The 25,647-nt window shown below is 33.1% G+C and overlaps 1 protein-coding gene and 1 long non-coding RNA gene across 2 annotated transcripts in view; one reads left to right on the forward strand and one right to left on the reverse strand.

Moving 5' to 3' along the window:
* LOC144973775 (centrosomal protein of 131 kDa-like) overlaps positions 1–25,408 on the forward strand; it is a 38,406-nt gene extending 12,998 nt beyond the window's left edge. Inside the window, exons 6-21 of the mRNA XM_078916671.1 lie at positions 1–32; positions 8,583–8,846; positions 9,401–9,557; positions 10,275–10,462; positions 11,884–12,063; positions 12,536–12,661; positions 13,427–13,533; positions 14,294–14,390; positions 15,709–15,926; positions 18,047–18,272; positions 19,137–19,253; positions 19,638–19,744; positions 20,164–20,248; positions 21,362–21,448; positions 21,753–21,970; positions 22,498–25,408. The exon at positions 1–32 is cut by the window's left edge and continues 910 nt beyond it. Of these exons, the coding sequence (XP_078772797.1) occupies positions 1–32; positions 8,583–8,846; positions 9,401–9,557; positions 10,275–10,462; positions 11,884–12,063; positions 12,536–12,661; positions 13,427–13,533; positions 14,294–14,390; positions 15,709–15,926; positions 18,047–18,272; positions 19,137–19,253; positions 19,638–19,744; positions 20,164–20,248; positions 21,362–21,448; positions 21,753–21,970; positions 22,498–22,630 (2,342 nt within the window). The 3' untranslated portion in view covers positions 22,631–25,408. The remainder of the gene's footprint in view (positions 33–8,582; positions 8,847–9,400; positions 9,558–10,274; positions 10,463–11,883; positions 12,064–12,535; positions 12,662–13,426; positions 13,534–14,293; positions 14,391–15,708; positions 15,927–18,046; positions 18,273–19,136; positions 19,254–19,637; positions 19,745–20,163; positions 20,249–21,361; positions 21,449–21,752; positions 21,971–22,497) is intronic.
* LOC144973776 (uncharacterized) lies at positions 4,287–6,249 on the reverse strand. The gene is made up of 3 exons (XR_013645620.1): positions 6,197–6,249; positions 5,109–5,250; positions 4,287–4,449 (listed from the first exon to the last, which is right to left on the reverse strand). It is a non-coding gene; the product is annotated as an uncharacterized LOC144973776 (long non-coding RNA).
* Positions 25,409–25,647: the final 239 nt, after the last annotated feature.

The raw sequence follows: 25,647 nt of genomic DNA on the forward strand, positions 1-25,647 counted from the left end.
AAGCAAAAGAGGCGAGACAACAAGCCATCAAGGTAAACAGAATTTGGTAAAATCCATTTCACATTCCAATTCCCCCCCCCCCTTTTTTTTTTTTCCCCTCCTTTTTCATATTGAATACAAAATCATAAGATTTTGCTGGGCTCTATTTTGAGACTTGTATTATTTTTAACAGGGCAACCCAGATGCAAAAAAAGTTAAAGTAGGTATCCCAAACTAAAATTTCAACTGCAGAAAACTGCTGTTATTTTGAATTGAACAAATACAGATTGTCAAACCATGAACAACAGTCTTTAAATGATTAAAATCGGACAACAAATAAAAAAGTTACGAATTTTTTACTTATTTAATAACTTGTAATTTTCGTACACCAACAGAACATGCTACCAAACAGCAAGTTAAAGGTGCATCAAAACAAACAAAATAATAACAAAATTGAATAATTTGCAAGCAATCGCAAGCCATGGACATAGAGAATAAGAAAAATACTCAAACAAATATTCACCTAGTATAATTCAGTTACTATACAGCATCAAAATCAAGAAAAAACATGACCCGCGTGAAAATAATTTTCACCGAAATCGCCAGATGTACCATCTTCGGCACTTTGCAGACTCGTCAGTAATCTAAATTAAGGCATGAAACTTATCTGAGCCTTAGAACTGGCACCAGACAGTAAGCCCAATTTTTTTCAGAGAGATAGAGGCAATAATTACTGAGATTTTACGTCTCAAAATTCGAAAAAAGGCCGAAATCGCCAAAGGAAGCCATTTTGAGAAATAAAGTGTTTCCGCTACCAAAAATTTAAATGATGAGATAAAGCTATGAAACTTCACATACAAATGATTTGAGGGATGGGGAATCCAAATTTTATGTCCTTTTCACAATAAGAATGACAAAAACAGAGTTATGAGAAGAAATCAAGATTTAAACTCTCGAAAATCAACAGAAATATATGTCAAAAAGGGGGGAAAAGTCAAAAATTCATACCACGACCTAACACAATAATGGAAGTTAATGCTGCACCTACTGGTGGCGCACAGTCGGTCAAATAAAATAAATAAATAAAAACATTAGACAAAAAAGTCAGTACACAAAAGCATACAATATCCAATGCAACCCACGAACATGAAAATTTATACCTATCCATAAGTACATATTTTGAGACACCTCAACAATCAACCTAAAATTCAACGCCCTGCCCTAACACATTTTAGTTTATATAACTAAGGCAACGGTATAAGGACACACTTTAATGCATATAAATGCACAGACACCGGGCAAACCTATCTTAGCGCTCTTGTTACTCATGATGTTGAGCGTCAGCAAGATGGCTTTCTATTATTTTGTTTGTTTGTTGCTTTAGGTCTCTTCCAACACAATTGAGGTTATATGAGAGACCGCTGAAACAAAAAAACAAGCAATCTAACAAAAATAGTACAAATGTCAATCAAAATCATAACCTAAAGATATCATAAGCTAAATTATAAATAACCAAGAACAAACAGGCAGAGGATTTACAGGAAAAAAAATATCCCCTGTCAAAAATACAATCACAAACCAAAGAAGCAGGATAGGCTAGTAAAGAGAAGAAGAAACGACATCACTATCGGATCGTACACCCATGCGAACATCATAGGTATATGATTCAAGGGTGATGCTCCCATCCAACCACCCGCTTTCTATTATTTCAACATGTTTAACACGCCTGAGTGTACTTAAACACTTTAATATGTTTTTTTACCCGGAAGTTCATATTCATACAGGGAGTCCAATATAATATCTAATAACAGATTATACATATGCGGACTCTGGAAGCTGATCATATCCACATAGCCTATAAATGATAAAGATTAATTTAAACACGGACTATAATATTGCTATTATGGTCTAATAGCCCAACATCAGTATGAGTATAAGGGTTATCATTGGCTCTCCACTATACACATTTTAAATGCATCTATAAAACGTTTAAATAGAAATAGACATTATATTGGACTCCCTTATTGTATGAATACGAACTTCCAGGTAAAATAAACATATTAAAGTGTTTAAGTACACTCAGACGTGTTAAAAATGTTGAAATAATAGAAAGCCATCTTGCTTGACGCTAAACATGATGAGTAAATAAAACATATGTAATAATCAGAAAAGCTACATGATAGGTACATAATTATGAGAAACAACAATTGTTTAAACAAAGCATGTCACTGATCAAATGTAAAGTGATGGAAATAGATACATAATTTCATTAATCAATATAATGTAAATGTTGCTACTCGAAGCGATAAATAATGTGAAATTGAATGTAAGCTTCAATTTAATTATAAAAACAGATAGAAGAATGGATGTTTCGTGTTTCCCCTTTACCAACAAACGCATTCAACTTAACGGCACTACCACATCATCTATACTGTTTGGTTCATCCTGTTTGTTGACAAAGGAGAAACCTGAAACGTCCATTCTATCTGGTTTTGTAATTAAACTGAAGCTTGAATTTAATCTCATAGTGTTATTCAATCAACATCAGAATCTGAAACCCTTCTTCGTTTGACAGCAGTTGACAAAAAGATGCTTCTGCTTCATCATCAGTAATCATCCTTAACAAATAAATTTCTCAAAAATAACATCAATCTTTTTGACATAAGAGGGGAATGACCCATAAGGAATTTTACTTTTCATCAACTCCCAGTATGGCCCAGTGTTAGTCAGATTAAACAGTGAAATAGCAGCAACTAAAGAAATTACCCTACTATCCCTCAAATCTGCAACAATACTTTGAAGCTTTAAATTGTCACCTGAAAACAAGAACATGTTTATGATGGTACAAAAGAGCATGAGCATTTTCAAATATATTATTGAAACGATTACTTCTAAAACTGCAAAACTGAGACATAATATTATTAGCTTCAGAATAATTTAGCCATTCTTCCCTTGCCCCATTTTTCTCATCCCCCCGAGGTCCCAATACTTCTGCAGTTAGTCTTATAGCACGTAAGGCTGCACTTTCTTTACCAATACTAGACTGAAAATGATTAAACTTTTGCTGACTGTCCCTCCCAAGTGAACCCCCCACTTTAATTACATCCCTCTCAAATTCTAACACAGCACTCTCAACAGCTTTAGATAGACCAAGCAAAAAATGCACGTTACAATACAAAAAATGTGTACATAGACCGTCTATATTCCTCATCATGCAAAACACTCTTACGCCATTCATGAATTTTTTTATTTAAAAGTTTCATATTTGCCGCTCTATCGGACATAAGTTTCGTTCTTTAATTTTAAATTACAAATTTCTTTCTTTAAAATATTACATTCTGATGAATCGACTTTATAGATGAAAACAATTTTTTGGAAGAGACAGACTTTGATAATCTTCTAACATGGTCAACATTAACAATTGTGGAAGAAAGTGGGATGTGGGACTCTGAAAAAGATTCTGGCAATAAAACAGAAGTGATCAATGCAAGGGTACATTCAGGTTTGGCTGGATTCTGAGTAGAAACAGACATAGAGGGTAGAGGGTAGAACCAAAAGTGAATGACGATGATGGTAGTGGTGTTGAACATGAATCAGGTGTGGACACATTCCGAGAATTAATATTCGTGGAGAGATGAGGGTAGAACCAGATACAGTAGAAATGCAGGACGATGGTGGTGGTGGTGGTGAGCTGAGAATCTTAGTAGAAGTAGAAGGTTGACTTGATGATGGTAGTACAGATGAAGGAAATAAAACGGTTGGCTGAGGACTCAGTGCTGGCCAGTCAACAGTAGACGACGGTGGTGGTGAGCTGAGAATCTTAGTAGAAGTAGAAGGTTGACTTGATGATGGTAGTACAGATGAAGGAAATAAAACGGTTGGCTGAGGACTCAGTGCTGGCCAGTTAACAGTAGACGACGGTGGTGGTGAGCTGAGAATCTTAGTAGAAGTAGAAGGTTGACTCGATGATGGTAGTACAGATGAAGGAAATAAAACGGTTGGCTGAGGACTCAGTGCTGGCCAGTCAACAGTAGATGACAGTGGGGGTGGTGGTGGTGCCTGAAGTGCTGCTGGGTCCCTGCTAATATTTTTTATCAGCTTCCCCTTCTTTGTTTCTGCAGCGAGATACATGCCTCGCAACTTCTCTCTCGTGCAAATTACAGGAGAAGACGATATGTCTCCTAGAAATTTATGGAAGTCTCCATAAGTATGTCCATGTTTCAGGAGAAAATTGCCGAGGTCCACAGCAATTTCCTTTGACACAACAGTCTTTTAAAAATTGTTCTTCTCCAATGTCATGTCTACACCAATGGCATTGAGGGCATCACTGATGTGGTGAAGATCCACAGGTGCATTCAAAAACGTTTTATTTTTCCCTTTTGCCGCCTTCACCACCTTCAAAATTTTTCGCCAGATACTATTGACAGGATAACTTGAGTCTGGACTTAACATGGAGAACCATTGTTCCACCTAGAAGGGAAAAAATAACCAGAAAATATTGAAGGGCTTATAACTAATGCATTAGTATATTAGAACAGAAAAAAAAATAGAATCTTATACAAAAAGATAACCCTTGATAATACATCAGAATCCAACAAGTTTAAAAAAAGATAAGGATTAGGTATGAAAAAATTAATATACTTTGCTCGAGAGAGGAACACAGGGATGGTTTAGAATTTAATTGTATTCCATAGCAAACATCTAGTCTTGTCTAACCTAGTAAAGACCTTTTCAACTAGTGCTATTATACCAACAGCACATGGCCCATTGCTAATTGATGACTGTTGCAGGCATGCTTAAATTATATCATAAAAAGAGCCATAAACACGTCTTTTACTTGTCTATGTCACTCAGTCACTTGTAACTACAAACCCAAATAAACTCAACCATACATGTTAACAATAAAATCTACTCGCAACCATCATGAACTTATATGAATCTGAAAGCTCCATAGCGGGACCTTGTGTTTTACAACAACAAAATCAAATCATAAGCTGGTTTAGCCTCACTGTACTGATAATATTAGCGCAGTAAAAAACATCAAAAACAACCAAAATATTTATCAAAAAAATATAATGGTGGCCTGTGACAACGAAAACAGATGTGTCGTATATTCAGAGAAACCTTACCTCAGACACTGCCGTTTTGGCTTCAAAGCGCAGATGATAAAGCTGGACAAACAGGTGTCACTTGCACAGGTGGGAGTGCAGGTATACGACCTTTCCCCCTTCATCAAAAATGAAGCCCTGAGACGACTCATTTGTTCGTCATCTGAAAATTGAGAATTAAAATGTTCAAACTGATTTGAGATGTGATAATAATAATAAATAGTTTCTATACACCGCCTTACCCCGTATTTCAACAAGCTCAACGCGCTAAATGATTACTCATTACCATCAACACTATCTATCAAAACTCAACTGTCAAATTCAAATAGGCAGGATTCAAGAATTTAATATAAATCTAAAACTGATATTATAAACAAGCAACCATCACCAAGTCAATCCCATAGCATCAAAGTAAAACAAGCCTTGCTACCAAGTAGTCTATACAGTAAAAGGTTAAACGTTAAATTTAAACTGGAGTTTGAGTCACTATAGTATAATAGTAATAGTTCCATCAATCATGGCATGGGTGAAACTGGATCTTAAAAAAACGATTGAAAAACAAACAAGTTAGATACCATTCATTGATGACACCTGATGAAGAATGGAGCAATCCTGTTAAGATTATTATTATAAGATCAAACAATGTGCACCAGATTTCGTCCCAATTGTCAATAATTTCTTAATGAATGAGCTTGACTTAATTAATCTAAATTTCAGAAAATTGAGAAACAACTAGACTTAGACGTCGATAGTGTGATACTTTCCATTTCCTAGTACTAGTAGGACTCACAATCACAAGCACAAGTCTAGCAGTCAGGACGGACACTGACACGACCAGTTTCTATCATTTTATTTTTCATCTAGAAGTATCAGTGATAATGATGACACGTTCATTCTTAGCGATCGGTGGGCTCCGATAATAATAATAATAATAATAATAATAATAATAATAGCCTTCATGAATGAACACGAATACAAACATTATCCATTAATTCAGAAAAGTGAGTGGAGCAAACAGTATCATGATAAGATTAAGACAAGATAGAGTAAAGCTTCGATCTACTCAAACACCGATCATAATAAAATAAAAAACAATAAGATTTACTTACCACATAATTCAAGTAAGTCCATGTCCATAATTGAAACACTTTTGACTATTCTAGTTGGCTGTTTGGAAACGTTACAAGTTACAATCGGTCTCGGTCACCTCACGCGTCGGACGGTAGGAGCAGGGTTGCCAGATTATTTTTCAACAAAATGCCAGGGGAAGACTCAAAAAATGCCAAAACACTCAAAAAAAATGCCAAAGTCTGTTGACTCCCACCCCCACTAAGAAAACTACTCACTTTTGATAGACAATTTACTATCATATCCTGGCGGCTTGCGTGTTTTCTTTTCTTTTTTTTTTAATTTTTTTTTTTTTTGAATTATACTAAATTTCCTTTTTGGGGTATTTTTTTACCTACTGACTACTAAGTGGAGTGCTAAACCACTACACCACGGTTGAGAAAGGGTGTCATTTGAAGTATAATATTCAAGAAAAGAAAATGCCAAATGAAAATGCCAAATGCCAAATGATTTTTCTAATGCCAAACGGTTTTAAAAAATGCCAGATTTTTGGAATCTGGCATTTAAAATGCCAAACTGGCAACCCTGGAAACAAAGGCTTTGCTTTTAAAGATGGCGCTATGTGTTGAATCAAGCCAGCATGATGGATTTTTGATATTATAGCCTTCAAATGCTGCAGATTTTTATGGTGTAATTTTTTCGCCGTTTATTAACCGTTAAGAGAGTCAAATTTTCAGTCAAAAATAGGGCAAATTCAGTTAAATTTTAATAATATTTTTGTTGTGTTTATAAACGAAAAAATTACACCACACGAAAGGGCATTAAAAGGAGATTCTCCCACACTTGATTTCACAGCTGTTGGTCCGTTCAGCTTTTAGCGCGAGCAGATCTTGTGACGAGACCCGAATTTCGGTCGATCGGTACGCAGTTTTCACAGCGAAAATTTGCAATCGGATCTCTTTATGAGGGCGTTTTTGAATAGCTGTTAAACAGTTCACATAGCTTGAATAGTTTAAATATTTAGCTCATCTTGTAGAGCAGATATTGAAATATAATATTATCCTTTTTTTATTATATAAAGTTTAATTCAAGAGAGAGAGAGACAGATATTAACACCCCACTTTTTGATCGATCCCGGCAAATTCGCCTGCCACACAGCGGTAGTTTGGGATACCTAGTTAAAGGTACTAATTGTCTTATTTTGAATAATCCAAGCTAATGTTGAATGTAGGGTACTATTAGTGATGCTAGTTAATGATTTTTTATTTTTATACGTGGGTTTTTCATTTCTTCATGGGGTTTGAATTCTTGTTGGATCATGATATCTGGGATGCATGGTATTAATATGTATGCTTAGAATAGCTGGTTTTAATATTGATAATAATCTTTGTTGTTCAACAAATTGTAACTCATGTGAGGTAAACATTGCTTTAAAAAAAACAGATTGGGTTTTCTAGATGCCAGATAGCCAGATTTTTGCCAGTAGGCCAGCTTTTCAGTAATGCCAATATACATCTGGTTGACTTTTTAAAAAGTTTGGCCAGCTTTTCTGTGTAAAGGAAGTCACATCATCTTATTTCCTATATAAATGAGCTCCATTTCTGATATTGGTAAGTTAATTGTTTCCGGCTTTGTTGTAAAATAAGTAGGTTTGCAGGTTAAAAAAACAAAACAAATTTCAATTCTTGCAGGTTTTTAGAGTTCAGGTTCTGGCACCTTAGGGGTTGTGACTCTACGACATGAAGAAACATTCATATAAACAGATACAAGTACACATTTACACACCGCACACATTCAAACACATTGTATCTACACACAGAAGTATAAAGATATACATACACATACAATACACAACCATAGCATATATGCATTTATGCTACTTACAGCAAAGAAGACAAGTGAATGTTTATCTATAGATTGATTCATACAAGGGATAGTATCTTATGTTCAAAATGTTGGCTATGTGTTCTTGTGGTATGACACTAGCTTTCGGATTGGAAGGTCCTGGGTTTGAGCCTCGTGCTCGGCGCATAGTTGAGTCCTTGGAAAAGGCTCTTTACTCACATTCTCTTACTGTACTCAGGTGTAAAATGAGTTCCTGGCCGTTAACAAAGTTGTCTCTGTCGAAAAAAAACCCCCAAAAATGTAATATCGCCTAACAGGCGTCATGTCTCGTTCTACATGTTACGTGTTGCTGTTGGTCAGGGACCCTTTGTAAAGCGCTTTGAGCACGTTTAATGGATATTGCTCTATATAAAAGCTCAAGTTAAAATGTCATTATACGGCTCTTGCCAGTTGTTGAGTGGAATTGACATCACAATTTTATAGGAATACAATCTGAAATGAAATTGTCAAGTATATAATCAACTCGAATTGGTTTCATCATTTAAAACTATCTTACTTTTTTATAATTTATTTTTTAAACAGGAGCTTCAGAAGAAAAGAGAAGAACATAAAAATGAGGTCAAGAAAATTGCAGACGAGGAAATATCCTTCCTTCAGAGTAGCGGGAAAATCACAAAAAGTCCATCCATCAGTAGCCTTAGTAAAAAAAAGAAATCTTCACCAAAAACAACTACCAAGTCAAAATCACCCGCTCATGGGACCGATAAGACGATTTCACCTCGAGAAGTGCCTACCCCAGTCACCTTAGGAGATGCTGAGGCACCTGGCCAATATTTTAAATCACAAGTAAATGTATTTTGTATCCTTGGCCTTTCGACTGTTCGTAGCGCAACTTTTTAGATTTTAAAAATATTCTGTAATACCTAATTTCTTCATTAAAGGATTAAATCTATATTAGATGCTGAGGAACCTGGCCAATATTTTAAACCACAAGTAAATGTATTTTCTTATTGTGGGGTGGGGGAGGGGGGAGGGGGGCTGGAGACGCATGTCTTTGTAAACTAATTTATTTTCTTTTCATCTAAGGGATGTCAGTGACTTTAAATAGAGAGCAATTATGTATTTTTTATGAATTATTTAACACACAGTATTTTATATCCTTGGCCTGTCGACTTCATAGCGTAACTTTTTAGGTTTAAAAAATATTTTGTAATACTTAGTCTCTTCATTAAAGGATTAAATCTATATTAGATATTATTGTAATTTTTTGAAAAATGATCTTTGGATTACTTTCAAAATGACTTCAGTTTATTTTGTTTTTCATTCGGTCATGTCATATTAAAGGAAGATTTTATTCTATAAAAGAGAATTTATGAATGCATTCTCTCTTGACATTACAGGATCTTCAAGAGGATCAATCTAGAACTGTAGTGAGTACAGATGTCGTTACCCAGAGCCAAGGAAGAACTACCTTGGACGATTTATATAGCACTCTTAAGAAATTGGAAGAGGAGGAAAATTTGTTGTCTGCCCGTTCTGTTAAGAAGCCGTCCTGGCGTAAGTCTTTTTTCTCTCTTTGTTTCTGTTTTGATTTTAAAAAATCAAGATTGTCATGCATTTCCTGTTGTAAATTGTGTGGAATTGGTTTTAGTAGTAATAGTATCCGTACTGTGAATTTGACCAACATATTCGTGTTATCCTTTGGATAGGATAATGTGTTTTGTAAAGTGCTTTCCACGAGTTCTATGATTAATTTTAACTATCCAGCTAGACGGATAAGGAGACCAGGAAAAAAGAAATTCTTAGATAATGCTGATCAAACCTGATCACTTTGTGTCTGAGTTAGGTGCTCTTCTTATTGTTTCCTACTTTAAATGATTTGTTGCTTCTAAAATCTTATCATGTCAGATTATTTGGATAATTATTATATCTCATTGATCCAAAATGGAATGTTGAGAAAGAAATAAACGAAAAAACAAACAAACATGGTCATGGCTGTATTGTGTCCAATACTTTATTTCCAGTCAATCTGCCTGGACGCTCACTTTTCATTTGTATGTAAAAAGTCATAAAAATATGGGGGAGGGGAACGGGGAAGGCTTAAATGGATGGATTATTATAAACCAACAGAAAAAAAAATCTAAAGGTATTGCAACATTAGATATTGGAGAAAAAAAAAACAAAACATAAGCGAATCTTTTTTTGTAGAATTTTTAAATTTTTCAAGGAATGATATATCGTTCAATAATTATTTTTTTTAATGACTCTCACTAGTGGATGACCTTGAAAAAGGAGCTGAAGGAGAGCCTGGCTCAAATCTTACAGCTGAAAATTTACAAAGATTGGATGCCAGTAAGGATGGTCTTTCCAAGAGTGGGTTTCTCTCCAATGATAAACTTAAAAGTATTATCAACTTCCTGGATGAAGTTCAAGTGACCGACAAACTTAGTGAAATCGATACGGTAGGTCTGTGGTACAGAATAACATTCAAGATTTAGGATGTTCTTTATCAAAAGTAAAACATCCCGTCCCACCCAGTAAAGTTGTTCTCTTCTTCCTCTTCAAATAAACCGACTAACTCTGTTAGACCGAGCTGAAATCGTAAAATTATAGCCTGATACTAACCAGAAAATTACATCACAATACAAGGGCGACTATGTGGTCTAGTGGTATGACACTCGCTTTCGGATTGGAAGGTCCTGGGTTCGAGCCTCGCTCTGCTCTTATTTGGGTCCTTGGAAAAGGCTCTTTACTCACATTCTCTCACCGTACTCAGGTGTAAAATGAGCACCTGGCCGTTGACAGCGTTGTCTATGTCAGAAAAAAAATTGTAATATTGCATAACAGGCGTCATGTTTCGTTCTACCTGTTACGTGTTGCTATTGGCCAGGGACCCCTTGTAAAGCACTTTGAGAACATTTAGTGGATATTGTGCTATATAAAAGCTCAATTTTTTTTTTACAAGGCAACTACTCAAAGAAAGTAAACGGTGTGTTGTATCCAATGGTGAAATCAGTGGAATAATTTAATCCCACGAACAATGCGAATGACAATTTACTTTTCACATTCTTTTACTGATCATCACCTTGTATTGTGATGTAATTTTTAGGGAAGTGTCGGGTTATGAGTTAATGAAGGCTACAAATTGAGCATTATTGTTGATGGTCTTATCCAAAAGAAAAAGACAAAAAATGGTAGTAAGTTCCTGATTGTCAGTAGGGCATCTTTAAAGATTTCAGTTTTGTTCAAACATTTTATTTAGGCAGGTAGGATTTTTATATTAAAAAAGAAAAACTATTTATACAGTGAGTGAGTCTGTTCAGAGTCTATGAATCGAGTAATGTATAGCATTTATGTAATCTGAAATTTGTCATGTGACGAAGAGAAGGAGAAGGAAAAAGAATATTAATAAAAGATGTAAACTAATAGCAAAATAAGAATTCGGTTACCCTGTGTGACTAGTTTGTATTTTACTTGACTTAATTTGATATTGATCTGCTGGTATCCCTATACTATGAGTCCATTTGATTTAAAAATTATTTTTGTAGTCTCAGGGATGAATTAAACTATTGCAATTTGAAGAATCTTATATTGAATTCATGAATTATCACAGGCAGGTTATTCACTGTTGTCAGAGAGATGCAGATATTACCATTACAAATTGATTTTCGTGACTTTTCAGAGTTTGAGATTTTCAATATATGCTAAAATCTGGACAATTTAATTTAGCTTTAACTAGGGGAATCTTTAATTTTATGATTTTTTGAAAGAAAAATAGATAAACTTTTTCAAGTCATTTATCCACAACTTTTATAGTTTTGTTTTATATTTTTTTAATCTCTCAAAATTGAATCAATTTCATTTGATTTTAATAATTCTCCAGCAAATAAGTCGTATGAATGAGGAAATGGAGACACCAGCCTTGCTCGTGCCAAGTGGTGAAGAGGTTGCTCAGCTGGAACAGGCCCAAGCAACGGCCAGTGAAGTGACGAATACAATGTTGTCTCAAAGATTGGAATTGGATGAAAAGAAAAGGACAGTATCGATGTTACAGAAAGCCCTGGTATTTTTGAAATAATTACCTCTACATGGCCATAATTTAAAACATCAACTTACTGTTTTCTTTATTAAACTTTACTACTTGATGATGATGTTGATCATAATCATCATCATCATCATCATCATCATCATCATCATCATCATCATCATCATCATCATCATTATCATCACTATCATCATCACCATCCTCCAATTTTTTTAGTGATTTTATTTCCTTTTGTTTTATTATTATTATTATTATTATTATTATAATTTTCTGTATCATGACATGTATAGTACTTTAGAAGTCAAGTCGGGACAACCTCCAATTGTTCAATATTATAAGAATCAACTCTCAATGCAATCAGTATTGTTTTATTCTACCATGACCTGTACCTGTTTCTATAGAATTTTCCATCAGAGAGAAGGAAAACGGATTGATTTTTTAAAAGCATTGTCATTAAACAATTTTTGTTTGTTTTGATAATCTTTACCAGAACCAGCAGCGTGAATTGACAGTTCGCCATGCCAAGGAAACAGAAAAGGAAATGAAGAAACGCTTGGATGTCCAGAAAGACGAATATGAGGAAACCATCAAGAGGCATCTCTCTTTTATTGATCAAGTACGTTATCAGCCTACGGTAAAATGATAAAATCCAATTTAAAAAGCATGGAGCAGGGTTGGTGTACCTCAAAAGTTGTCTTTTAGCATCCATATTTGAAAATTGAAACATATTTTATTCTCTCTTCATACATATTAAAATCACAGAATTTTATTTCCACTGGTTTTTGAAAGACCTGTTATTATTTAAATGTAAAATTTTATTTATTTCGTTCACTCCTTGATTATTTGTTTTGGTGTGAATTTTTTGTTTTTTGTTTGGTTGCACTTTTCTTTTTTCATTTTTCGAAACTAATAATAATTATAACTTAAGTTTTATATTTTCCATCTCAAAGTAAAAATATCAGGGTTTTTAGATCTGTGTTTTTGTTCGTTTGATTTTTAGTATTATTTTTCTAAACTCTACCATGTTATTTCTCATTATTGTTAGAATTATTTTAAAAGTACCATTTTTTTCTTCTTCTTCTTCTTCTTCTTCTTCTTCTTCTTCTTCTTCTTCTTCTTCTTCTTCTTCTTCTTTTTCTTCTTCTTCTTCTTCTTCTTCTTCTTCTTCTTCTTCTTCTTCTTCCTATTCATTATTATTATTATTATTATTATTATTATTATTATTATTATTATTATTATTATTATTATTATTCAATTTTTATTATTATTATTATTATTATTATTATTATTATTATTATTATTATTATTATTATTATTATTATTATTTTGAATATTGTTGTTGTTATTATTTTTAATATGTTATTATTATGCTCCTAAACAGTTGATTGATGACAAGAAAACCTTGGGAGAAAAATGCGAGAAGTTAGTGATCGAACTGAAAACAGTGGACAAGAAGTATCAAGATAGAATTAAAGGATTAGAAGAGGGGTATGTAGATTAACTCACTCAATTCTATAGATTTTTGCTACTTTTCAAAATTGGAAAAAAATGTATTAAAAATGAGCATGTGCATATATATTTTTATTCAACTACCATTAACATGTAAAAATGAAAAACATTAGCTTTGATACTGCGCCTTTGTCTCAGAAAAATGTAATAAATAGGCTTGGGGTTGTAAAAGTAATACGGGTAAACTACGGATATAGGTGGTGTTAGTGTTGAGTGAGTTAAAAAGGACAAATTAGGGAATAACACTGCGAGATAAAATCTCCACAGGATAATATTAACATAATGATGATAACTATTTCTATTTTTATGTAAGATGCTGAGAGTAAGAAAGGTTCCTCCATTGATATGATAATAATGTAATAAACCTCATTAGTCCTGCTGTACTGTAATAGTTTGCATTGTTCCCGCACTGAGGTACAACATTAGTTGATACAAGAAAATACTAAAATTACGTTTGTTTAAGGTATGGCCATGGAAGCTTACTTGCGAAAATATGCTTGATTACGGTACTGTCTAAATATTCTCATTGCTCCCAAAATCACTGGATTAAAGACGCTGATACCCTTTTTTACAGTAAGGCCAGACATTGGACATTAGAGCTAACACGAATAAAGGGGTGGGGGGGATAGAACAAATGGTATGTTATCATTAAGTGTTAGTGTCACTACTGTATTTCTTCATATTGAAATTTCAGATTTGAAAATAATAAATGTTTTATTTGAATTTGTGTTTATTTCAGTCATGTTTTGGAAACCACAAAATTAAAGGAAATTCACTCTGCAGCTGAAAAATTGCGGAGGGAAAGGTGGATAGAAGACAAAACTAAGAAAATTAAAGTAAGCATTTTTTAAACTCAGTTTCTGATTAAAATTTTGATTTTCTTATTTAATAAAAAAAGAATATTTTTTGATTATTCAAAAAATAATTTTTACATTTATTACGCCAACCAAAATATAAAACCACTCTTAGATTGAAATGCTTAAGACCTATAGTATATCTCGATTTTTGTAGCTTTAAATGGATGGTAACAACAGGATACTACTTTTTTGATATCATTGAACTCTTGTCTAATCAAATATCTAAGAACAGAACTGGATGGATAGAAGGTAAAAAAACAAAAGACAAAACAAACCTCAGATTTTACCCTTCAAAGGCAATTCATATGCCTGCCAGATTAGTGCTATACTAAATGAGCTGACACTGCCCCCTGCCCCTCCTTTCCACAAGCATACACACACACGCACTTTTTAATAATTCTTTTGGACCAACTTTTAAATCATGAAGTTATCAATTGATATCTTAACATATATTAATTTGTGTGGCTATGTAGTCTTGTGGTATGACACTCGCTTTCAGATCGGATGATCCTAGGTTCGAGCTTTGCTTGGTGCATTGTTGAGTCCTTGGAAAAGGCTCTTTACTCCACATTCTCTCACTGTACTCAGGTGTAAAATGAGTACCTGGCCGTTAGCAGCGTTGTCTCTGTCCGAAAAAAAAAATGTAATATCGCCAAACAGGCGTTCTGTCTGGTTCTACATGTTATGTGTTGCTGTTGGTCAGGGACCATTTGTAAATCGCTTTGAGCATGTTTAGTGATTATTCTGCTATATAAAAGCTCAAGTTTAAGGTTAACAAAAAGGTGACAATAGAAATGCTTCAGTTCGTGTTTTTATGATCCCAGGCTTCAGGCATCCCCCACCTCTATCTACAATGGATACATTACAGTATTTGAAAGTGATTCATATGATTTGATCCAGTTTAGACTTTTATTTATGACATTCCGACATTATATATATATTGCAAATTTTCACTCACATTTTTGTGGCCGAGACGACTCGTTTCTGTGTTTTTTACACTTCTTCAGTCGGCGTAATCCATTGTACAAAGATTACAATGGATTACGCCGACTGAAGAAGTGTAAAAAACACAGAAACGAGTCGTCTCGGCCACAAAAATGTGAGTGAAAATTTGCATGATATATTAGCTCTAACCACCATTATCGAGCACTTTCGTCCTACAAGTACCCACCAACACTCATAAATATATATATATATATATAATATATATATATATATATATATAATATATATATATATATATATATATATATATATATATATATATATATATATAACATATATATATCTTTTTCAGGAAATGACAGTAAAAGGTTTGGAGCCAGAGATTCAACGGTTAATTGCAAAACACAAGGCAGATATCAAGAAGATGAAGCAAATCCACGAGGCAGAGTTGCTGGAATCGGACGAAAGGGCTGCTCAAAAGTATGTCAAGATGACAGAGGACTTGCGAGACCAACTGGCGACCGAGAAAGAGGCAGCGTGTACGAGAGAAAGGGAATTATCAAAATCGAGGTGACTGTTATTAGAATCTATGATGTAATTGTTATTATTGAAATCTATGAGAGATTGCTATAAATAGTTGACTGTTTGATGAAGGATTTCTATAACAAAATCACAGACATCATATTATACATGAAGACAGAAAGGAATAATAATGATAATAATAATATGAATAATAATAGTAATATGAATAATAATAGTAATAATAATATGAATAATCATAGTAATAATAATATGAATAATAATAGTAATGATAATAATAATAATAATAATAATAATAATAATAATAATAATAATAATAATAATAATAATAATAATAATAATAAGAATAAGAATAAGAATAATAATAATAGATGATAATATAATAATAATGATAATAATAATAATAATATTAATAATAATGACGATGATGATGATGATGATGATGATGATGATGATGGTGATGCTTATGATGATGATGATGATGATGATGATGGTGATAATAATATGATATATGTATAATAATATAATAATAATATAATAATAATAATAATAATAATAATAATAATAATAAAAAAGAAGAAGAAGAAGAAGAAGAAGAAGAAAAGAAGAAGAAGAAGAAGAAAGAAAGAAGAATAAGAATAATAATAATAGATGAAAATAAAATAATGATAATAATAAATAAATAATGATAATAATAATAATAATATTAATAATAATGACGATGATGATGATGATGATGATGATGGTGATGCTTATGATGATGATGATGATGATGATGATGATGATGATGATGGTGATGCTTATGATGATGATGATGATGATGATGATGGTGATGCTTATGATGATGATGATGATGATGATGATGATGATGAGAGTAGTTATAATGAGGATAATATTGATAATAATGATTATTATAAGTTAGAATGGGTGTTGCTTACTTATTTAATATCATAACAGTGAAAGTGGACTTCTTTTTAAAATTGATATTTCTTTTATAGAGAGGGTTATAACTGTAGACCTAGAGAGCAAAATATATTCGAAAATGTAATGAATCTCTCAGAGTTTTGAGTGATACTGTCTAGACTGATAAAGATTTCAAGGCTGTGTATTTTGTCGTTGTAGTAGTTCTTCAGAGCCCTTGGGCCCATGGAGCCTGAGTTTATCCCAGTTTCTATTGCGTGTTACCCTTTGGATAGGATGCCAGTCTATTGCAAAGTAATTTCTGCCAGATCTATCTGACCTAGCCACCCAACCATTGATGGGTGGACAGGGGGATCAGAAAATAATTCCGACTGCAACGGGGATCGAGGTCTCTTTTCCTGTGAAGCGAGTGCTCTACCAACTGAGCTATCAGGACCCTTGGTGTAAGAATTGGCTCAAGAATATTGACAAATGACAAGGATTTTAAATTATATTAATTTGATGTAGTCGTGTTTTGGAAACCATGCTGACTGATTAAGCCAACTAATGGCCTGTTCAGCCATTAAATCAATCTTTAATATCGAGTCCAGGATGCATCAATACGCCAGTCAATTGTTTAGTTATGGAAGTGTTGCTAGACTCACTCAACCCTAACACCGACTATATCCGTAGTTTACCTGGGTTACTTTTACCCCATGCCTATTTATAACATTTTTCTGAGACAAATTATAGGCGAAGTATCAAAACTAGTGTTTTTAGTTTTTACACTTTAGTGATAGTTGAATAAAACGATCTATGTACATGCTCATTTTAATACATTTCTTCCAATTTTGAAGAGTAGCAAAAATGTCTAGGATTGAGTGAGTTAATGCATCATCCAATTCTCTTAGTAGTCCTGTCAATCACTAAGCTGTTAAAATTGGTGTGAAATGTGGCCTATAGATAGCAACAAATGACTAATCATAACGTTGATATTAGAAGCAAGAAATGTTGATCATGTACTTCTAGGGGGCAGTGGACTCAACAGTACGGTCTTTGCTTCGTAGCCGAAAGGTACAGAGTTCAATCACCTGCTGCTGTGCTGTGTGGCCTTGAGCAAGTCACCTCGCCCTAGCTCACTTTGCGCTGCGGCTGATGCCTGGGTTATTCCAGCCTTCCCTTGGAATAGACCCTAAAGAAAAATTTTCCCATGGGGATGAATAAAGGGAATTTTTATTGATATAATGTAGGTATGAGAAACAACTCCAGCAAGAGGAAGAGGCTTATCAGCAACATCGACGACGTTTGTACCAGGAAGTTCAGGAGGAAAAGGACAGAGTGGCTTCGTCATCGTCTCGTCAGAAGGCAGAACTGGAACGGCTGCAGAGACAGCTGGAAGACACACACCGGCATGCGCTGGAATCCATGAGAGAAGAGTTTGATAAGTCTCGACAAGAACAGGAAACAAGGCACAAGGTTATTATTATTATTATTATTATTATTATTATTATTATTATTATTATTATTTATTATTATTATTATTATTATTATTATATTATTATTATATTATTATTATTATTATTTATTATTATTATTATATTATTATTATTATTATTATTATATTATTATTATTATTATATTATTATTATTATTATTATTATTATTATTATTATTATTATTATTATTATTATTATTATTATTATTATTATTATTATTATTATTATTATTATTATTATTATTATTATTATTTATTATTATATTATTATTATTATTATTATTATTATTATTATTATTATTATTATTATTATTATTATTATTATTATTTTATTATTATTATTATTATTATTATTATTATTATTATTATTATTATTATTATTATTATTAATTATATTATTATTATTATTATTATTATTATTATTATTATTATTATTATTATTATTATTATTATTATATTATTATTATTATTATTATTGTATGAATATGTAAAAGGTGCTTTTTACATTACAAATTTATTTACATTACAATTAAAAGAAAATGATTTTCAACTCTGAAACCTATTAACACGTGGATCATGTGACGTAATGGTATATTGAACATAATGCAAGTTACAGGAAGTCATGATGAGTAATGGCCTCTGCTGGCAATTTTTAAATCAGTTTTAGAATGCTGATTCATAGACACAATAACATTATTGGCTGAGTTTTCTATTGAGCCATTCAAATATTTCTTTCACCATAGAGCCATTTCTAAAAATTGCTTTGATAAAGGAATTTTTTAGTATAACTGAGACTTCGTCTAAATGCATGATAAGACTGATTTCTTTATATAATCGAATAACAGACAGAAATCAAGAATCTCCAAGAAAAGTTGAAGTTGGAGAAGGAATCTTGGGAAGAGAATTACATGAAAAGGCATGAGACTTGGCTGGTGCAGAAAGAACGGGAACTTAGAGATCAGGTAATACGTTCAGCTATTATTATTTTTATAAACATGGATCCTTAAAACCATTTGCATACAGTACTGTGGGCATCCTGTTTTAGAATTGTTCTCACATCTCCCCCCCCCCCCCACCCCCTTACTCCTTCTCTTTTCTGTCTTGCTTGAATTATTTTGGATTTTTCTCTGTTGTGATAATTAGAATGGCATAAACTAGTATTCGGTCCAGAGGTTAGTGAGAATTCATTTATTAGAACTGTTATTGTGCATTGAACGATTCAGAAATTGGGAATATTATTTTAAAATTTCTTTAGCTAGTATTGTAGTGATGTTTCACAATGGGCTTCTTTTTTTTTTTTGCCGTCTCTCTCTAAAAATGTCAATATGTATTCTTCCATCCGTCAGGTTAAAAGGGAAAGAGACAAAGAAATAGAGTTGGTGATAGAACGGCTAGAAGAGGAGGCCTCGAAGACAAGAGAGGACAGTGACAGGGCAACAGAACAAAAGACGAGGTTAAATTTTTAGCTTTACTTCTGCTGTTTTAAAATTTTTTATTACTTTTTTTCTTAGCTTTTCCCGGCATTGCATTTTTACGTGATGCTTTGGCGTGAAGATTCAATTTTTGGTTTCATCCAAGCCATTTTATCAGTAAAACTCGTATGAAAGGTATTTTTCATACATATTAATAATAGTAAAAATAATAATAATAATAATAATAATAATATTAATAATGATAATAATAATAATAATAATAATAATAATAATGTTAATAATAATAATAACAACAATAACAACAATAGTAATAATAATAATGATAATAATAATAATAATAATAATAATAATAATAATAAATAATAAAAATAATAATAATAATAATAATAATAATAGTGGTAATAATAATATTGATGATGATGATAACAATATTTTTCAGGCGGATGCGTGAGAAGTATGACATTGAGACAAGAGAGTTGGAGCAGTCAGAACGCAAGGCTGTCCAAAAGTACAATGAAATAAAGGTAAAATATTAATTATGATAACAAAATGAAAAATTCTTTTGTATGTTTTAAATGTCAATAACTTTTCGGGAACTCCAAAGATATGTCCAGAATCAAAAAATGAAAACAAATTAGTCCCCGGTTAATAATAAAACAAAATGATAAATTACCCATCATCCATTATTTGGTTGAATATCTCATTTGAATATCAATTTTATGTATGAAATTGTTTTTTAAAAAATATTATTTATATCTATTATTGGTATCCATATATTAACATGTTTTAATCATTTCAAAAGTGGCACTATTTAGTTTACTTGCAATACTTTGAAACAGTATCCTAAAAGTCTTCTAAGCTTAGAATAGAATAGAAACCATTTTCGTCCCACATTTGCAATGCTCATTAGCTTTGAGTATTTCACGTCATGTTTTGATAATGGTTTGGAATACTTTGAGTGCAAAAGGCGAATAATTATTAAAATAATAATAATAATAATAATAATAATAATAATAATAATAATTAATAATAATAATAATAATAAATGACATTTTTTTAGCGCTTTCCGTGAACTAAACATCTCAAAGCGCTTGTAGTTTCTGTAAATATTTTTGGCACACAAAATAAAGTTTATTTCAAATAAAGCTATAAAATCTTTTTTTTTTTTTTAATGGTCGCATTTGCACAAGAATCAAGCAAAATTGAATTAAAGCAGTTTTTTTTGTTGTTTTTTTTTTGGTGGGGGGGGGGGGGGGGGGGGGGGGGGGGGGGGGGGGGGGGGGGGGGGAGGTGGGGTTTGGGGCTGTATGATGGCATTGTAATGAGACATTTGTAGAAGCAGATAATTGAAGAAGGGGGAAGAAGGAGCTTAAACACCTGGGGTTTTTGGGTACTCACTCTCCTTTAAACAATCTTTGACTGGTTTCTCATCTACTTTATGTGTTTAGGGAAGAGGTGAAGCTTGTATCCATTGAATTATATGAGAGTGAACAAACGAATTATCGGCACTTTGATTACAAGTCGTGCATGATGGGAATTGCCACAAGTGAAGTGAAATAACGGAAATACTTCCAGCTGGTTGTTATAAAATCATAAGTGTATGTCACTGACAATGTTCTCATTTTTGTCACATGCAGGCCAAAATGACAGAGGTGGAAGGAGAGAATGAGAGGTTGAAAGTTATTGTTCGACAAAAGGAGCAAGAGATATTGGATGGTAAAAAGGTAAGTCAATTTAGTTTATTGCTGTTGTTCATCATCATTATTGGTTGTCATCATCATCATCATCATCATCATCATCATCATCATCATCATCATCATCATCATCATCTTCATCGTCTTCTTCTCATTGTTGTCATCATCATCACCAGCATCATCATCATCATCTTCATCATCATTATCATCACCATCATCATCATCATTAATCATAATCATTCATTATCATAATCAGCCTTATCAAATGTCTAATATATAAAAATCTCTCCCCCCCCTCCCCCCCCACCCCCCCCTCCCTTCCCGCTCCCTTCAGTTGATTGAGAAAATGAACTCTGAAAGAAGTCATGTGTCCGACATTATCAGACAGGAGTTTGCTGATCGGATCGTGTCTACGGATGAAGAAAACAAACGCATCAAGCATGAAATCTCTGAGCTCAAGGCAAGACAGAGATTGGAGATTGAAAAGATGGAAAGGCAGATGGAAGAATTGAGAGTCGCAAAAGATGAAGAGATGGAGGAAGTTCATAAACGGTATGACAAAATTATATTAAAAAAAAAAAAAGGATAACATGTCTTTAGTATTTATTGCAAAGTTTTATATTTCAAGAAATTGCTCACAAGAATCATTTTTATCTAGTGGTTATTTTAGGCCATTTTTATTTCATATGAATTTAATGGTAAGCACATTTTTTGATGATACATGTAATATAATGTTGCATTTTAAATCACATGCAAAAGTGTGCTAATGTAATGTTGCACTTTGATAAATCATGCAGGCGGTCAATTAGGAATAAAATTAACAGGTCGCTTAAAAGTGACCAGATGCTATCGGTCATACACTGGTCATTTTTGTTTTTGAGAAGAAATATATGAAAACAAAATGTAGTTTTTTTGTTTTTGAGAAGAAATGTATGAAAACAAAATGCAGAATAATATTTATCTACTTGATTGGTTAAAAATCTTGAATTTTGCATTCTGTTTGGACTCCACATTTTACTTTTATTGTAAATGAGATAAAAAAGCAATGATTTTTTTTTTATTTGTGTTGTCTTTCACAGAGTGAAGCAAGCAATTCTTAAAAAAGAAGAGGTTGTATCTCAGTTGAAACAACAATATCAAGCTGCAAACAAGCGAGCTGACCATTTAGAGGGGTTATTGGAACAGCAAAGGAAACAAATACTGAAGAAATAAATATCCTATCTATTCTCACACTTTCCCAGGCTTTTATATCTTCCTCTTCACCTCCCACCCCATAACGACCATTTAGTCAGACCATCGATGAATGATCTTGTCTTGGTTTGGGGTCGTTCTGTCTGCTTTCTTTTCTTAACTCTTCAATATTGCATCACGTCTTCCTCAACCCCTCCTCCTCAATGGTATCCCAGAACTCTGCAGGGCTCCATGCCATGTAATGACTTCTAACGTTCATTGACATGTATAATAAAATGTACTTCTTTGCCTTAAGTAAGGATTCCCTTATGTGTACATTATGATTGTTACGTTTTATTTTAATTTCACACTGAATACCTGCTTCTTTGATGTCTGTGGTGAAGTGTTTTCCAGACATTTGTTGAACTTTGATGTTAGTGATTTCATACAAGATAGATAACCCAATGTTACTCTCATCTAATCTCAACTTGTATTGGATAAAAAGAGTACATTCTTTAAATATTTGTCCATAATCTCATAACTGTATATAATTGAAATAATATGCATTGAATTATGAGAGAAAAGGATAATCATTCGTATTTGTATATACGCTGTTGTTGAGAAACTGCATCTTGATGCCTACCCAGTGTGAAGATTTAATGGATGTTTTATATAACTGGTAAATTGCCAGGGCCAAAATCTCGTGTAGTGCATTGTTTGGAAAAGTAATATTCAAATGAAAAAGAAAACAGGCAAAGTTCATTTCTGATCCGATGACGTCTTCGCCAAACAAGCAGCCTCGAATTAAAGAAGCTGATATACAGAGAAGTGATAAGACATGGAACGAGATAAAAAAGTTAGCTCAGGATAGAGAAGGATGGAAACTGTTTGTCTGTGGCCTATACCCTGACCCAGGGTGAAAAAGGCAATGATGATGATGATGATGATGATTACTCTTTTAAACACTGCAGCAAATAGAGAAGAGAAGAGAAGACGACTACAATTTGGTATGATTGAGATTGAGATGCTAGATATTGTTGTTTTATTTTCTACTTTTTTAAAATGTTATATATGGGAATGTGTCACGTTATTGAAGAAAAAAAGAACATAATTGCTTCAACGGAAGAGAAAAATACTTTACGGCAAATGTGGGGCTTCCGTGCCACTTCAATCAACAATAAAAAATATTATACGATTCTTTATATGTCTAGAAATATGAAGCAGAGATTCACACCTTCGGGAAAGCTAGTATTTTCTATTTAACAAAGATTCAACTCTTTTTGGTTAGTTTTTACTAACGAGCTGGACGAATTACTGAAGTAACCTCCCGTTGGTGTTGGAGTCTTTTGTAGTCTGTTCTGTCCTAGGATCATCCCTTTCCTTGTGGTTCTCTATCTTTCTGCAAAGCTAGTTTTGCTTATGTCATCTCTTAGATCGTTTGCAAAGAGGGAGACTTTTTATTGTTTAATTGTTATAATTAGAGATTAGTCTATTTTGTTGGGTTTTGTTTTTCCTTGCAAATTATGTCCTGTGTGTTTATCAAATGCCTTCATGTTTTCAATTATTTGAATGAAATATTATGTTGATGGGATCCTATGCTGATGTCTGGTTGATGGGATCCTATGCTGATGTCTGGTTGATGAGATCCTATGCTGGTATCTGGTTGATGAGATCCTATGCTGATGTCTGGTTGATGGGATCCTATGCTGGTATCTGGTTGATGGGATCCTATGCTGATTTCTGGTTGATGAGATCCTATGCTGATGTCTGGTTGATGAGATCCTATGCTGATTTCTGGTTGATGAGATCCTATGCTGATTTCTGGTTGATGAGATCCTATGCTGATGTCTGGTTGATGGGATCCTATGCTGATGTCTGGTTGATGGGATCCTATGCTGATGTCTAGTTGATGAGATCCTATGCTGGTGTCTAGTTGATGAGATCCTATGTTGATTTCTGGTTGATGAGATCCTATGTTGATTTCTGGTTGATGAGATCCTATGCTGATGTCTGGTTGATCGGATCCTATGCTGATTTCTGGGTGATGGGATCCTATGCTGATTTTTGGGTGATGGGATCCTATGCTGATTTCTGGTTGATGGGATCCTATGTTGATTTCTGGTTGATGAGATCCTATGCTGATGTCTGGTTGATGGGATCCTATGCTGATGTCTGGTTGATCGGATCCTATGCTGATATCTGGGTGATGGGATCCTATGCTGATTTTTGGGTGATGGGATCCTATGCTGATTTCTGGTTGATGGGATCTATGTTGATTTCTGGTTGATGAGATCCTATGCTGATTACTCACAAGGATTCATTTCTAGTGTTTTAATTTACTTTTTTTCTTTCAAATCCGAGTGCATTTTTGTATAATAATGTTTCTTAGATATAATAGCACTGTATGGTGATGTAAATAATTTTTTTTAGATTATGAAATCGCGTAGAATAAAAATCTTTGATGATCTCAGCATAAAAATATAAACTTATGTTTCAAGTTAAGAATTACGCCTCCTTCCCCCCCCCCCCCCCCCCCCCCCCCCCGTGTTAATATAATTATTATAATGATGTGTAGCACACAAAAACACGACTTACTCCATTCTTGTCCAATGTAAATAACAGGCAAAGGTTATGGTGACTTGTTGAATGTTATTATGCTCAATATGTGTTCCGTCCTACATTCCTTGATTTTGGTGATTTTATTAGTAATTTATGATTGTACAGCGTATTGTCAAGTAAGAGAAATAATTACCTATGATTTTATAATTTATTTACTTTTATAATTGAGCATTGTTGGAATAAATATCAGTATCAGTAACAGTTTTGCTCGTTGGAATACTGAAAAGTATTATTTTATTAAATATTTGACATATCATGTGCAAAATTTACATCCATATTACAAATTATTTTGAAATTGTAATCAATCAAAATAAAATTCTGAAAACGTGAGACTGGTTTAGGAAACCCAGGAAGATGCGGCAAGTTTCGATTTGATATATGAGTCAAAATCGAAGATAAAGTGTTTCCCTTAACAACACATTTTATTCAGAAAATATTTC

The sequence above is a fragment of the Berghia stephanieae genome, chromosome 5, assembly GCF_034508935.2.
Source record: "Berghia stephanieae isolate SIO BIC M18660-M18661 chromosome 5, UCSD_Bste_1.3, whole genome shotgun sequence".
NCBI lineage: Eukaryota > Metazoa > Mollusca > Gastropoda > Nudibranchia > Aeolidiidae > Berghia > Berghia stephanieae.